Source organism: Theropithecus gelada, chromosome 10 (genome assembly GCF_003255815.1).
Source record: "Theropithecus gelada isolate Dixy chromosome 10, Tgel_1.0, whole genome shotgun sequence".
NCBI lineage: Eukaryota > Metazoa > Chordata > Mammalia > Primates > Cercopithecidae > Theropithecus > Theropithecus gelada.
The window spans coordinates 28,242,917-28,258,386 of record NC_037678.1 but is presented as its reverse complement, the minus strand read 5'-3'; the positions used below and the strand labels follow the sequence as shown (position 1 = coordinate 28,258,386).

At 56.1% G+C, this 15,470-nt stretch overlaps 2 protein-coding genes across 3 annotated transcripts in view; one reads left to right on the top strand and one right to left on the bottom strand.

Moving 5' to 3' along the window:
- The window catches only part of GNAZ (G protein subunit alpha z), a 53,830-nt gene extending 42,686 nt beyond the window's left edge, over positions 1-11,144 (top strand). For both annotated transcript variants that reach the window (XM_025400653.1, XM_025400652.1), the window contains one exon: positions 9,214-11,144. In XM_025400653.1, coding sequence (XP_025256438.1) covers positions 9,214-9,558 — 345 coding nt within the window. In that variant the 3' untranslated portion in view covers positions 9,559-11,144. The remainder of the gene's footprint in view (positions 1-9,213) is intronic.
- RSPH14 (radial spoke head 14 homolog) overlaps positions 1-15,470 on the bottom strand; it is an 86,877-nt gene that overhangs the window by 58,364 nt on the left and 13,043 nt on the right. The gene's annotated exons all lie outside the window — the stretch shown is intronic.

Genomic DNA, 15,470 nt, shown 5'->3' with positions numbered 1-15,470 from the left:
TGGCCCGGACAGGTTGCAGAGGCTTCTGCCCACCAGGCCTATCACACAGGGCTCTGGGAAATGGAGATGGGCAGTCAGTGCCAGCCGAGGGCAGGCACCAGCTACCGACGGAGGCATGTTGGTCACTGTGTCAGCAGTGCCCCATGTCCCTCCAGCCACACCCTGCCCAGTAGACAGGCAGCCCCACCAAGGTGTCCCCAAGCTTCCACCACAAAGCAAGGCCTAGAGGGGTCAGAGACTTGGCCAGTACTTTGTGAAGGGTGACAGCATGAAGCTCATCTCCGTATGAAACCTCTGCCTCAGCCCCTCAGTCAGGGTGCTGCCCTCAGAGCCTGGTACTCAGTGGCCCTGGTCAGGCCTGGCGGCTCAGCTGCAGGCTGGGTGGCCGCAGGGCTGGCCTGTGCATGGTGAATGGAGCGCATTCATGTCCACAGCTTTGCTCCCAGCCCCACAGCTCTGCTCCCAGCATAAAAGCTGAATTCACGGTTCAGATGAACACTCCCGGCTTTTCTACAGTGGGCTGACTTGAGTTTTTCAGCCTGTGACAGAACTGAGGACTTGTTCTACAGATGAGGAAACTGAGGCCCAGGGTGGGACAGACCGTTCCCAGCCCCACCCTTCCTAGCAATGCGGCTGCATCTCCATGCCTCTGCCCCTCCTGCAATGCCTTTCCTTCCCCTCAGCCCCCAGAGGCCCAGTCGAAGTGTCCTGCTCCTGTATCACCCCTCGCCCCCTGCATTCCTGTGGTGTGTCACCTGTCAGGGTCACAGCTGGCCAGCACTGTTTGCAGCAGTGCCAGCTGCATACAGTCACTTGTGCCTGGGTGTGGGGACTAAACTGTCCGTGCATATCCCACATCAGCCCTCAGCCTCCTCACGAGGGAAGTATGCTTACATATTCTGTGTGTGTGTGTGGTTATTTTTTTGGAGGGAGGACAGGTTCAGAACAGCTGGCAGCAGGCAGAGCAGGGGTTTGGACCTGCATTGGTCACTCCGCAGCTGCCACACCAGCTCCAGCATTTCCTCCTGCCTGTTCCCACCCACCTTGTTGAGAGCAAGGCTGTCTGCTTGCCTCCATCCCTCACACAAGAGCACCTGGAGAGCCTCTGCCCAGGGAGGTGAGGAAGGGGAGAGGGTGGTGGGGACTGCCATGAAGGCATCTCAGAAGCTGGCAGGGCTGGGGGTTCCAGGTCATCTGTGTCTCAGGGATCATGCTGGTTCCAGGAAGAGCTGAAACTGTAATGTCACCTGCATTTTATGTGAGGTTTGAGTTGGGCCAGCTGGCCTTGCTCTGTGCTGTGGCCACAGCAAACTGCATGGGGTCCTGTGGCGTAAGGGACCTGGTGGAGAGTGAGTGGACAGGGAGACCAGATGGGTCAGTACAGAGCCTTCCCCCAGCCATGTGGCCATGTCACACTGCCACCACCTACCTATTCCCCAACACAGCACAGTCTGGGGGCCCTCACCTGGCTGAGGTATGTGGCGAGGCTCTGAGCTGATGGTGTATGTTCAGCCTGAGTAGGTGTTTGCATGTGGCTGCCCCCAAACCAGTGTGATTTGGGGCTGTGTGGATCCAGAGTAGGGAGGTGATGGTCCCACCATCTTTGGGGTGTGTGCAAGGGTCGGGGTTTGGGAAGGGGTTGGACTAGACCAGTGTCCCTGAGGACTGCCTACCTGCTGGGAGCTGACATGGGAATCTAGGAGTGCGTCTGGCCTCCTGGAGGGGGTCTCGGGTTGCCCAGAGAGGAGCAAGGAGGAGGCCCAGAACATACCCCTTCCTAGAACAGGAAGGTGGGGTGACCCTGCAGGGTGGCCTCCCGCACCTCGGTGACCTCTAAGGCAGAAGGTACATGAAGCAGGCATGAGGCCCTGAGCACTGCTGGCCACCCCCGAAAATGGAGGGGCCCCACCTGAGGTTGGGGGCCAGGGCTCATGTTTCAGCCATTTTGACTGGGTCTTTTTCAGTTTCTTTTCTAACCCTCAGTGTACTTGAAGCACAGTATGTGATTGCTCACTTCAGGAAATTCTGTTCAAGTTTTCACAGCAGAGTTATTCATTCCTTCGTCTATGCAGGGGGAGGGTGGTGGTCATCATCACCCTGATCCCCTGCCCCCTGGGCCCGGTGTGAAGATGACAAGTCAATGCGGTTGGCTGAGGGCCTGGGCCAGGCCAAGCACACCTGGAAGGTGCCGCACATGTGCCAGATGGGGTGCCAAGGCCTCTGGGATCCCCCAGCAAATAAGAAAAACAGTCAGACATGTGCCCGCCTCTGTCATGTGCTCACCATGTGCCCGGGACCGCGTCTGTGTGTGCGTTTGCCTGGGTAAGCCTTGCTTTGTGGAGCTGCCATGACCCCTGTCTCCTCACTGAGGGGCACAGGGCGACAGGCTGCCAAGTGAGGGGTTCAGTGAGTTGTGGGAACCAGGAGTAACTTGGAGGTGGGGCTGGAGGTGCAGAGGGATAAAGACCACCTGGGTCATGAAGGGCTGGCCTGTCCGGCTGAGGGGTCCAGAAGCACAGTGAGGGTACGACATGGCTACGGGTCTGTGGCAGGGCACCTGAGGACATTTGGAGTGCAGGAGGAGGAGCGCTTCAGAGCAGGCCAGTGTCCCTCCCACCTTGCCCAGTCCCTGGTCCCCAGGTGGTCACTGAGCTACCACATGCAGGGCCTTGGTCTTAGCAGGACACCTGTGGTGGCAGGGACAGGAAGGACGCCCCACTCTGGGATCCTCCTCAGGGAGCTGCAACCACAGCACAGGGTGGGCTGCGGTACTCAGGACTGTGGATGTCTGCCAAGGCAGGGTGTAATGGATGAGAGGTCAGAACGTGTGAGGCCCTGGATGAGCCTCTCACCTCCCCACCCCCAGCCCAGACGCTTGTCCCACACAGCTGCCTGGGATGTCATTAGCTGGAAAGCCATGAGTGCCTGATGGGGAAGGGGTGGGGTGTGGGGAGGTGTTTAGGCTCTATAAAGGGATGCTAGCTCCAAAAACAGGCCCCCAGCCCAAAGGCCTCTTAAAATGCAAATATGCTGCACCTGGGAGGGAGACAGGGCCCTGGCTGAGACGAGGAAGCCTGGAGGATGCCTCTGTTCCCTCCCACCGTAGGCCCATGAGCTTTCAGACCAGCAGGAGGCTGATGCTGGAATATGCGCGCACCTGCTGGGGGGCCTGTGCGCCTCAGCTCCAAAGTGCAGGAGCCAGACTCCAGTATGCATGTCAGGTCCTGTCCAGCTGGGATGCAGGAAGCCAAAGGCAGCCCTCCCATGACCCAGCACCGAGGGCCAGACCTGTTACCCAGGAACGTTGGTAACTGGAAGAGCTCAGCCTGGTACTTGGGGCTGTTCTGTGCCCCACAAACAGAGGGACCGACTGCAAGGAGACTGGCCTGATGGGGAATGAGAGAGGGGCCCGGCCAGAGGTGCCGACATGGTATGTTTTAAGTAAGGTCCAGGTGGCCGCAGGTGGGATGGAAATGCATCCAGCATTCATCGCGTCGGCCATTGCATCGCCAGGCTAAGAGGCCACAGGAGCCCCCCAAAGAGCCAGGCTGACCTGGGCCCTGTGGCCCGCAAAGAGGCGTTGCTGGCCGAACCCCCATCTGCAAAGTCAAGACCTCTCCTGCTGTGTCCCACTGGGCTGGCCCTGCATTTGGGTAGCCTTCCCTCAGCTGCCTCATGCTGGGACAGAGGGAGGCGGGTCTTCCAATGAGACCTCGCAGGTGAGAGGACGTCCCAGTGCCAAGGCGAAGCACAGTGGGTGTGGCATGGAGAGGGCCCACTGGGGTGCCAGTGGTAGCCACAGGGCAAGGCCAGCAGCTCTGGGTTCTTCCTGTGTCAGCACCTTTGTACCTTCTCACAACAGTCCCAGCATTGTACAGATGAGGAAACTGAGGTCCAGAGAAAAGAAATGACTTGTCCAAGGTGCAGCACGCACTGGCAGTGAGTAAACTCCAGACCCCATGTTCATGGCCAGGGACACCTGCCCCTTTGTGTCACCAGGAGAATCTTGGTGGAGAATCAAGAGTGAGGGACCTCGCCCTCCCAAGTAACCAGGCGCAGGCTCCTTTCCGCTCCCTACCTTGCCCTGGCCACTGGCCTGGGAATGTACTTCCAGGTGCTGGACCTGGTCTGACCAGCAGCCTGGCAGCCATGTTCAGGGTAAATACCCCAGACCGGCAGGCCAGCAAGCTGGAAGCCCCTTAGGGATGGGCTGTCAGGTCCCCTGCTGTGGTGAGAAAACCACCACCTGGGGCAGAGTCCCTTCCACAATGGTAAGTCTAATTGGACCTGTCTGAGGAGGAGCTCTCTTCTCACAAATGGCCAGGAAATGACTTCCACACCACCCCAGGGACTGCATCCAGCTGCCTGGTGGCTGACACGCCTTGTTACAAATCACCTCACCATTCCCCGATGCCAAGCAGTGAGATTCCCACTGTTGCACAAGCTTCTCATGGGAATGGTCTGCTCCGTGTTATTCATGTAAATAAATGTGCAGACAAACCCCAGCCTCCTAGAAGGTGCCATCTTGCTGTTAAGCAGGCCCTGGAGAGAGCGGGATGGGCACTGGAGCCCTGGGCTGGCATCACAGCAGTGAATGGTGGGAGTGTTTCCACCTCCCTCCCCCACCTCCCCCCACGGCTGCCTTGGCAGCCACAGAAGTGAAGGTAAGGAGGACTTCTTGCCAGAAGAGGACGCTGTGGCAGTTGGAAAATGCCAGGCTCTCAGCTGCACCCTGGCGAGTCAGCCCCTGTTGAGGCCTTGGGCCCCATGTGTGAAGTGGGGAGCCCTCACCCTGGCCATGGGGTCATAGTTGGCAGAGGCAGCTCCTCTGAATCCAGGGTTTGTCAGGCTGATGGGGGAAGTCACTGCAGGACAAGGAGGTGATGCACTACGGTGGGGCAGGGTCACGTGACTCCAAAGCTGCATCCAGCTTTGCCCCAGTGGCCCAGGAGCCACAGGTGGGCTGTACCAGGACAATGTGGAGGCCAAAACCCCACACAGGCCAGGAGAGGCCAGGAAGGAGAACGGAGCCACATCCATCCAGGGCAGGAGGATCCAGGGGAGCCCACAAAGGCCAGATGGGTGCAGGAGGCACAGCCAGTCATGTTTTACAGGGTGAGCAGAGCACGGACAGGTCAGAGGGCTGCGAGGCCAGGCCCTGGAGGCCAGCAGAAGGCATGCTGGGGCTTCATCACTCCTATATGCATGCTCAAGTCACAGTTTCCAGAGCTACAGCCTCAAACACACAGCTCTGTTTTCAGTGATTGTGATTTGAGTGTCAGGATGCCGCTTTGCCCACCTGTCTGCACTCTAGGCTGCAAGAGTGCAGGCACCGTTGTGACACAGGCGCCCAAGGTCACCAGGCAAGCACCAGGGGCCAGGCTGGGCACTAGGTCAGAGGACAAGACTGGGCTCCTGGCCTTGCACCACGTTTCCCCACTGCCTGCTCTGCAGTCGATCTTTCATACCCAAATATGAGGCTCTTCTCTGGGTTTGGCTTCCTCTCATCAACTTCAGTGGGTCAGAGTCCTGACTTTGTAACCGTCTGTAGTTCTTCAGCCTACCCCTGTGTCTTGTCCCCCATCTCTTAAGAGCTGCAGGCGTTTGGTCTAGGGACAAACGCAGGATGCAGCTCCTGCCTCACTTGCTGGTCCATCAGCACCACACTGCTAGCACCACACTGTCCCACGCTGGGCCTTCTGACCTCTATAGCCTTCCTGTTCTATAAAGATTCCAGGATGGGCACCCACCCACCTCCTAGTAGGGTGGAGCCCATGTGCAGCGAAGGCTCAGCCTGCGTCAGGGACGCTGGGACGGAGTGAGGTGGCAAGCTCAGGTGCTTCCCACGCTCTGAAGCTTCCTGTCTGAGCCCGGAAGTGAGGCATGTGGTTGGTGCCTCCTGCAGGCTTTCCTGACTCCTGCCAGACAGGGCCCAGTCAAGAAACGAGACGAGGGAACCAATTGACTACACAGAAATTTTGTTATTATTTGAGGTCCATCATCTCCTGGGTGCCCACTAAATATTAGTCAGTATGGTTCCCATGGTTTGTCTCAAGGAACAGAGGAAACCAGGAAGCCTGAGCCTGAAATGCCTGCAAAGCAAGGGGAGCCCTGGGCATGAGCAGGAGCCTGAGCTGAGGGAAGGGCCCACACTCAGGAGATGTGTGTCTGTCCTGATGAGGCTGTCGCAGTGGCGGAATCCTCATGAGAGTGTACTGTGAGGCACCGTGCCCACCTCCAGCTGCCTTGTGAGATAAGTACCTGAGTTTCCATGACCTCTAAGTCAGGAACGGGAGGCTCAAAGAGGTGTCCAGGGTCCCCAAGGTCCACTGAGAGGCATCAGTAGGGAAGCAGTTTAGACAGCATGGAAGGGGCTCCTGGTGCACTGGGATAGCTTGACTCACTCCAGGACTCATGGGGGCCACAGTCAGGAGTGTTTCATGGTGTTGGGCAAGAAGAGTGGCTGGGTTGGCCTTGGAGAGAGGGGGTCCACGTGGTCTATCGCCCGCCCCCCACTGCTGCCAGCTGAGTTCTCACACACAGGTGCCCTGCAGAGGACCAGTCTGGTTTAGATCTGAGGCTTCAGATGGCCAGTACACGTGCACTGTTTCCACATCAGTGAGGTGGCCCTCCTGCTCCTCCTCTTCCCTAAATTCCACTGCCTGCCCAGGAGGTGCTGGGCTAAGCTGGGTATTAAAACCATCTCAACTGTCATCCCCAAGTGACCCATCAGGGCTCACAGAGGCAGACCCAGGCCTAGCCCCAACTCTGTGCTTGTCCACTCACCCTTGAACTCCCCGCCAAGGTCCATACCCTGCTGGTGGCCAGATCATATCCTTCCCAACCCTGGAGGAAGTCCCCTACCCCAAAAGGACCCTGCCAGCCCTGCCTGGCTGTATTCCTGCAGCCCCAGGACTCCCACCTCAAGCTCCATCACCTGGCATGAGAGCTGATGTGGACTCAGGGCGTGTTCAGCAAGTGTTTGCTCAGTAAATTAATAAGAAGTGCTAATGGTCATATCTGTTATTTAACTGATGCAAAATTTGGGGTCAGAAGCGTAGCCCCCAATTACAGCATCATTTCTATGAGAAATGACAGCCCCGTTACCACAGTCCTCTATGATGTGGCTTCCAGGAATCCATTAGAGCTAATTACTCCCTCAGCAGAATGTGACATTCCTAGACCACCACTTATCTCACATTTGGGAACGTGCAGCCAGGTTCACTGCGGAGGTGCTGGCTCCTCTGCGCTGCTGGGGATGAGATCTTGTGTGTTGCTTGTCTCTGTAGAAAGGCCAGCACCCCCCATCCCCAGACCTGAGGCTGCTCACTCTTCAGTACTCCTGTTATCCCTAAGCTCATTCTAAAGAAAGAGCAAGATTGGTTTGAAAAAACAGTGTTCCAGGTGGAGTGCAGGGTTCCAGGGTAATGACAGGTACCTCTGGGTATCCTTCCTCTCTCTGCACAGATGCTGCCAGAGCTGTTCCTCAGAGAACCCAGGGGCCCTGGAGAGCAGGGTTTCTGTGCAGCATCCTCCTGGGCACCCCTGCCCTCAGGCAGCCTCCTTTGGGTCCAGCCTGCAGGAGCAGCAAGCCCGAGCACCTGGTTGTGGGGCTTGGAGCACATATCCTGCCTCTCTGAGCCTCAGTTTCTTCATATATAAAACAGGAGTGGGAACATGTGAGAACAGGCTGGCAGCTCACGTCCAGCTGTGGTTACCAGCGTCATTGTCACTGCAGTCATTGGTGATGCTGTTGCTTTGTGCCTGAGTCATCACCACCAGCTGCAGTTACCACTTGCATGACCATGGTCACTGGTGATGTAGTCTAGTCAGAAAAGCTCCTTTTTTTTTTTTTTTTTTTTTTTTTTTTGGAGTCTTGCTGTGTCACCCAGGCTGGAGTACAGTGGGGCGATCTTGGCTCACTGCAACCTCCACCTCCCGGGTTCAAGTGATTCGCCTGCCTCAGCCTGCCAAGGAGCTGGGACTACAGGTGCCTGCCACCACACCCAGCTTTTTTTTTTTTTTTTTTTTTTTTTGTATTTTTAGTAGAGATGGGGTTTCACTATGTTGGCCAGGCTGATCTTGAACTCCTGACTTCATGATCCACCCGCTTCGGCCTCCCAAAGTGCTGGGATTACAGGTGTGAGCCACGGCACCCAGCCAGAAAAGTTCTTAAATCCAAAGCGTCAGATCTAAGCCAGACTGGTTCCAGATGTTGGATGCTTTGCTCATTGAGTTTATCTTAGAAGCAGGGGTAGCTTTTGCCAGCAGCAATTCCAGGTAGTTACTCCTTCTAGAAGTTAGAATGTATTCATTTTGCAGGGAAGTGGTGAACTGGGGAGTCAGACAAGAGCATCATGCTTCTTAAAATCCCAGACCCCTGACTGTAACACATGGAAGTTTCTCAGAAGAGAATTTAGGAGCCGCCAGGCACCACGCTCCATTGTGGTCGCTGCCACTTCCTGGGCCACCACACTCCTGCGCGTATTGAGAGCTCTGTCCAGGATGCCAGGGTCTTGCCTGGGCAGAGAGGCAGTGCCAGATGCCCCACAGCAGCTGGTGGGAGTGCCCGCAGCTGGAGGGTAGGGGAGGAGCCTGGCCCCTGGATGGTGTTTACTTCCCAGCTCTCAAGACCTGGAGACTTTGGTTATGGACGTGAAGGCTGCTCCCTCACAGACTTCCTAGTGTCCGATGGTACCACACGGAAAGATCAGAGTTTTGAAGGACTGGGCCACAACCCAGATAGGGCACAAGGCTGCCAACGCCTGCATTAAGGGAGCTGTGACGTGATGGGGGCTCCTGTAGAAGATGGCCTGCCTTGTGCAGGTGTGGGGCAGCCTGTGGATGGGCAGTGGGAAGACTGGGGGGGTCCTCAGACCTGGAAGTGCCCGGGGGTTTAGCAAGCTGTGCTTGGCACACCTGTAGCCCCAAAGGTATATGTTGAGGTCACTGGCACCCAGAGGAGAGACCCAAAAGGGGCAAGAGAACATCTTCCAAGCACTTGCCACAGGCAAGGAGGGTGGTGCCGGCTATTTCAGTGGGAGATGGGTGAAGACATTTAACCTGAGCCTCCCCAGCAGAAGGAGGTGCCATTGCAGGGACCAGCCTTGGGCTGGAGACCCTGGCAAGGGCTTCCTCTGCCAGGGTTGTGGGCCTAAGGTCTGTTTCTGCCTGCTGTGGGCCTGATTAATGCCAGTAATTTCCTTTCCCCAGAGTCGGATGGCAGAGAGCTTGCGCCTCTTTGATTCTATCTGCAACAACAACTGGTTCATCAACACCTCACTCATCCTCTTCCTGAACAAGAAGGACCTGCTGGCAGAGAAGATCCGCCGCATCCCGCTCACCATCTGCTTCCCCGAGTACAAGGGCCAGAACACGTACGAGGAGGCCGCCGTCTACATCCAGCGGCAGTTTGAAGACCTGAACCGCAACAAGGAGACCAAGGAGATCTACTCCCACTTCACCTGCGCCACCGACACCAGTAACATCCAGTTTGTCTTTGACGCGGTGACAGACGTCATCATACAGAACAATCTCAAGTACATTGGCCTTTGCTGAGGAGCCAGGCCTGGGCCCGCCTGCCTATGGTGAAACCTATGGGGTGTCATGCCCCAACGCGTGCTAGAGAGGCCCAACCCAGGGGCAAAAAACAGGGGGCCTAAAGAATGTCCCCCGCCCCTTGGCCTCTGCCTCCTTGGCCCCACATTTCTGCAAACATAAATATATATGGATAGATTGCTAGGTAGATAGACACATACACATGCACACACACACATCTGGAGATGGCAAAATCCTCTAAAATGTCGAGGTCTCTTGAAGACTTGAGAAGCTGTCACAAGGTCACTACGAGCCCATCCTGCCCCTTCACTTTGCCTTCCTGAGTTGGCCCCACTCCACTTGGGGGTCTGCATTGGATTGTTGGGGATAGGCAGCAGGGCTGAGGCCAGGTAGGCCAGCTGCGCCCCTGTCACCTGGAGGAGGGCCAGCTCACTGCCCAAGCTCTGGCCTAGGGACCTTGCCGCTGACCAAGAGGGAGGACCAATGCAGGGTCTGTGCACCTTCCCTGCTGGCCTGCACACAGCTGCTCAGCACCACTTTCATTCTGGACCCGGGACCTTAGGAGCCAGGTGACAGCACTAACCAGACCTCTAGCCACTCACAGCTCTTTTTAAACAGCTTCAAAATATGCAGCAAAAACCAACACAACAAAACGAGTGGCACGATTTATTTCAAACTAGGCCAGCTGGGATTCCAGCTTTTCTTCTACTAGTCTGATGTTTTATAAATCAAAACCTAGTTTTCCTTCTCTGACATTCTTTTTTTTTTTTTTTTTTTTTTTTTTGGCCAAATCTCGTGGTGTTTCGCAGAAAAAAATTTCAAATGCGGTTGAGTATTCTTTTTTAAATGCAGATTTTCAAAACATATTTTTTTTTTCAGGTGGTCTTTTTTGTGTCTGGCTTGCTGAGTGTAAAAGTTGTTATCTGGACGATTCTGTCTCTCTGCTCCAAAGAAATTTTGGAGTGAGTGGCAGTCCTGCGCCAGCCTCGCGGGACACGTGTTGTACATAAGCCTCTGCAGTGTCCTCTTGTTAATGGTGCAGTTTTCTGCTTTGTTTTTATTTAAGAAAATAAACGCGACGTATTTAAAGAAGGTTCTTTCACCTGGGAGCAAATGAACAATAGCTAAGTGTCTTGGTATTTAAAGAGTAAATTATTTGTGGCTTTGCTGAGTGAAGGAAGGGGAGAAAGAGGTGGCACTCCTGGTCCCGGCATGCCCTGCGCCTGAGACTGGCTGGGAATGCTCTGACCCCTGTGAAGGCACAGCCAGCATTGTGGCCTGAGGGAGGCCCTGCTGGGACCCTGATCTGGGCCTTCCTGTCCCAGGGCCTGTGGGCAACCATGTGGAAAGGACCTTCGCCAAGGGCCGTGTGTAAATACAAACTGCGCCATGGAGAGGAGAGGCACCACCGGAACCCTTGCTGGGTCTCCCTCCCTCTCTCCGTGCAGTAGCTTTGTGTCTGAGGTCAGTGCACAGAATCACAGGCAAGGATGTGAAGAGATGTACGGGGGAAAGAGAAGCCGGTGATTGGATGAAAGTCAAAGGTTGTCTACTTTAAGAAAATAAAATACCCTGAATGGAGCCCAGCATTGTCCTGGTGTGCTATGTGTGTGGCTGACCTGTGGCTGGACTTGGTGCCATCTGGGAGGGCAGCCGGGGACACCTCTATTCTGAGGTCCCATATTCCAAACCCCACCCCTATACCTCCATACATTTAGGTAGAGTCATTTTGCAATGAACATCAAGAATAAACATCACAAGAGGAAAGAAACTGCAAAGAGGGGAAACCTGCCAGGTCCATGCAGTCCTGGTGTGGAGGTTTGTGGGTGATGATGACTCCTGCCCCTCCCGCTGCCCCCAAGACCCCACCCACCACTGACCCAGGCTATGCCATACCCTAGACCCCTCCCACCATGTGGACACCTTGGCCAAGGTCAGAGTCATCCTGCAGAATGCAAGAGGTGCCCTGAGGGCCTGGAGGGTGCTTGTGCCCCCAGTAGTGTAGGGCAAACCTTGTAGGGTTGTGGGGAGGAGGGGTCCCTGAGCATGCAGTGCTTGCTGACTGGCTTGTGTGGTTAGAGGTATCTAGTTATAGTGGAAAAGTGCTGATCAGAAGTCAACGGAATGCATTCACCAAGGGTCTGCTTCGAACCAGACACAGAGCCGGGCTCCTTACTAATGATTTTATGTAACACCCCACCTCGGCAGGTTGCCAGAGGTGCCCATTTTACAGACGAGGAAAGGTGCCTGAGGCCAGGGAGCAGTCAAGCCAGGATTCACCAGGCCAGGGAGCTGTCCTGCTCCCCCTGGAGCTGATCTTTCCTGCTGCCGGGGTCCTCGCCTGGATCGGCACCTGCACAGGACAGAAACCTACAGGGAGCAGCACAGAACCACCCTGCAGCCTCCTCAAAGCAGGACCTCAAGCAAAGTGGGGGGTTGGCAGGCACACACACACATGCACACACACAAGCACATGCACACGTACGCAGATACACACGCAGCCTTGGCACTGTCACCGCCCCATCCCCACTCCTAAGCCCACGCAGGGACTCCCTTCACACCTTCCTACGTCACCAAACAGCCAGAACCCAAAGGGGCTTTTGTTTCTGAAGAAATAACGTGTGACTTAAAATCGTTGAGACTTATTTTGTGCTTTTAATGCCAACTGTGAAAAGAGCAGTAATTTCACTGTGAGCATCTTTAATCTAAAAATACATGGCTAAAGGGAGAAAGGGATTGAGCCTCACTTCCTAATGTGTGCAAAGATCAGAGGAGGCCTTCCCTGGAGCGTGGTTTCTCCTGGTTCCCAGAACCTCGTCAGGAGTCTCCAGTTCCCCCATAGGCTGCAGAGAAACCTCGGGCGCGGTCGGCCTCTCTGGCTCTGTCCTCCCCTGCAGTTCACCTGCACTGGTTCTCCTCCTGAACCTGCCTTGTTCCGCTCTTGCTCCCAATGATCCCTTTGCCTGACATGTCCTTCCCCATCCTCTCAGCTCAAAGTCACCTGGGCGGCTTCTTGGAAGTCTCCTCCTTCCCCACATTCCATCTGCCAGGGCTCCAGGGTCGAGTGGGAAGGGGTGTTGGAAACTCCATTGAGCAGCTCAAGGCCGGCACCTCTGATCCACCTTGTTCCTCCAAACAATGCCCCACAGAGACGGCACATGCTGAGCTGGGAGGGTCCAGGAGTCTTAGCCCAGGGGAGGTAAGCACCAGGACGCACCAAGGGAGCTGGTGAGAGGAGGCTACAGCAGGTGGCAGGGTGCCTGAAGGGGAGGCTCTGGGGACGGCTGGACCGGCCCTGCCCTCTGCAGGTGACTAACCCCGCCTTGTCCTACTTCATGCAGCCCCAGACTCCTTTCCCAGGACCCACCATCATGTGGCTTCCTGTGGGATATTGCCATCCTCACCTATAGCCCATGTGGTCACCTGGTTTGCAATGGGTCAACAACAGTGGTCACGATAATCCCAGCTCTCCTCCGTGATGGCTCACTGCGGGGGCACACTCATGGGAGGCCAAGATGCTTGATTCCATTCTACAGAAGTGGAAGCAGAGACCCTGAGAGGCGATGACTTATCAGTATCACACAGTGTGTGACAAGTGACCCCCCCAGGCCAGGACCTGAGGGGCTTTACTCTGTCCACATTCCCCAGACCCCCACAGCGGCCATAGGCCCTGGCACCCTACTTCCAACATCAGCGATCCAGAACAAATGGGTCCATCTGGCTCAGGGGACAGTGCCAGGAAGGGCTGCACTGCACCATGAAGACTTGGGGCAACACGGAGGCTAGACTTTGCCGTGGACACTCACCTCACCCAGTTGAGCCCGACGAGAGGGGGAGGCCTGGCAGTCCGGGAACCAAGAGGCCGGAGTGTCCCTATCGGTGACCATCATTCCTGCCAAGTCTAGGAATCGGGTACAACTACCCACCAAAGACTGTCAGGCCGAGGATGTGCCTGGGGTCCTGGTGCACCCTGCCCTGAGGGCAGGCAAGACAGAAAAGGGCCTGCTCCTCTAGGGCAGCTGGCCTCCACCCCTCACCCTGTGGCATCAAGGGTAGGAGGAGGCGGGGGCTGCTCTGGGCCCATCAAAGGATGCTGTGTGTCCACGGGTGGCTGCTGAGGAGGGACGGTGCAGTGGTGGCCCGCCCAAGGCCACTAGCCTGGGATGAGGTGCACCGCTCACTGCAGCACGAGCACCTACTTTGCTTCTCCAGCAGCCCACATACTGGGGTTCAGATGAGATTTGGGTGCATTCTGGGTGATACGGCTGTAGACCCCAGTTTTCTCCCTAGCCTAGATGCTATGACTCCAGGGATGTCCCCTGCACTCCCAAATGACTTGGATTAAACTGCATCCAGACATTTCCCCTGCGGCACCCTCCCACTCCCAAGCCCAGTTCTGCTCCTTTCCGAGGTCAAGGAGCCAATTTCCACAGGCAGGGCCCAGGTGCATCCTTGCTGCCTCCCTCCTCCTCCCAGGCTGGTGCTCTCCCCTGGGCTGGGAGGGTCATCTGTCTCCACCCCTAGGCTGCACACATGTGGAGTCAGGGTCAAACAGGCCCCATCATGCTGCTGCTAAAGCTGGGCTGGGGTCTCAGAGCCTGGCACAAGGAGAGGGTGACTGGAGGCAGGGCCAAAACAAACTCACAGGTGTGCCCAGTCAGAACCGGTGGGATGGTAGAGGGATACTTCCGGGGGCCCTGAGCTGTTCAACTGCACCCCAAATCTGGTTAGAGAAGAATTGTCAATTTCAGCCACAGAACTCTCTCTCCCACAAAATGAAACCTGTTTTCTCATGGGGTTAGACAGGCTACGGAGCAGAAGCGGACGCTGTGCGTCACTCAGGGCCCAGCTGGCAGGGAGCCTGGGCTGGCAGCCTGTGTGTGGCATCTGCTTCTACAATCCTAGTTTCTCCTCTCCTGACACGGCACCACCACGGGGCATGAGAAACCAGCCTGGAAGGAACTTAGAGAAATGCGGAGCCACCGCTACCTGTGGCTGAGCGTGGCACCGTGGACCCAGGGCCCCTGCAGGGCCAGGGCCCACCTGGGACGATCCTCAGTCCTGGGGTGCCCCCTCCTGGTTACTCTGGGAAATCATGCAAGTCAGACCTGGCCAGAGCAAAGACTCTGAAACCATTCTCCCACAGACACCCATGACTCAGGGGAAGAGACGGAGGCACAGTGGCCAGAACAGAGCAGGGGCCCAACACATACTGTCAAATGAATGAATGAATGAGCAAGCAGGTAAGTGAACCGTAGCAAGAAGACAACCAACAAGTGATCCTTTAAGATATGACATAAAACCTACTAAACAACCAATATTTCTTGAGCGCTACCCATATGCCAGGTGCCCTGCCAGGTGCAGAGGGTGCCATGGTGAAAACGACCTTCCAGTGTGGCCACTGATAGGAAACCATACCAATGGGCACCAGCATCCACTGGGAGCCAGCTAAGCCCTGCTCAGAGAGTGTCCCAGCTTAGCCACACAGATGACACCCACGCTCCCATAGGTGATGCTACTGCCCAAGGCCACATGCTGGCAAGAAGAGAGCCACTGAAATAGATGCCCTCGCCATCCCCCAGGCCCCCACCCGGAGGCCCATGAAGGACACCACAAGGGGCACAGTCACACTGGCTAATCCAGAGGCCACAGCATTCAGTGTACCCCAGAACGGATCTCCTGGGCACCCGCTATATTGCCCCCTTCCCTTCCTCCCTCTGCTCATTGTCCAACTGTCCCCTGCATAGCCAGTGTCCCAGGCTTCCCTTCTGGGCCCTTCACAGATCACGAGCAGCACCCAGCAAACCCTGTGATGAAGGGCCGAGGCTCCCCACCCTGACCCCCAGTGAGGTTTTTGTTTGTGAGCTTGTCAGCACCACAGCTCCCTACCCTTTTTTTTTTTTTTTTTTTTT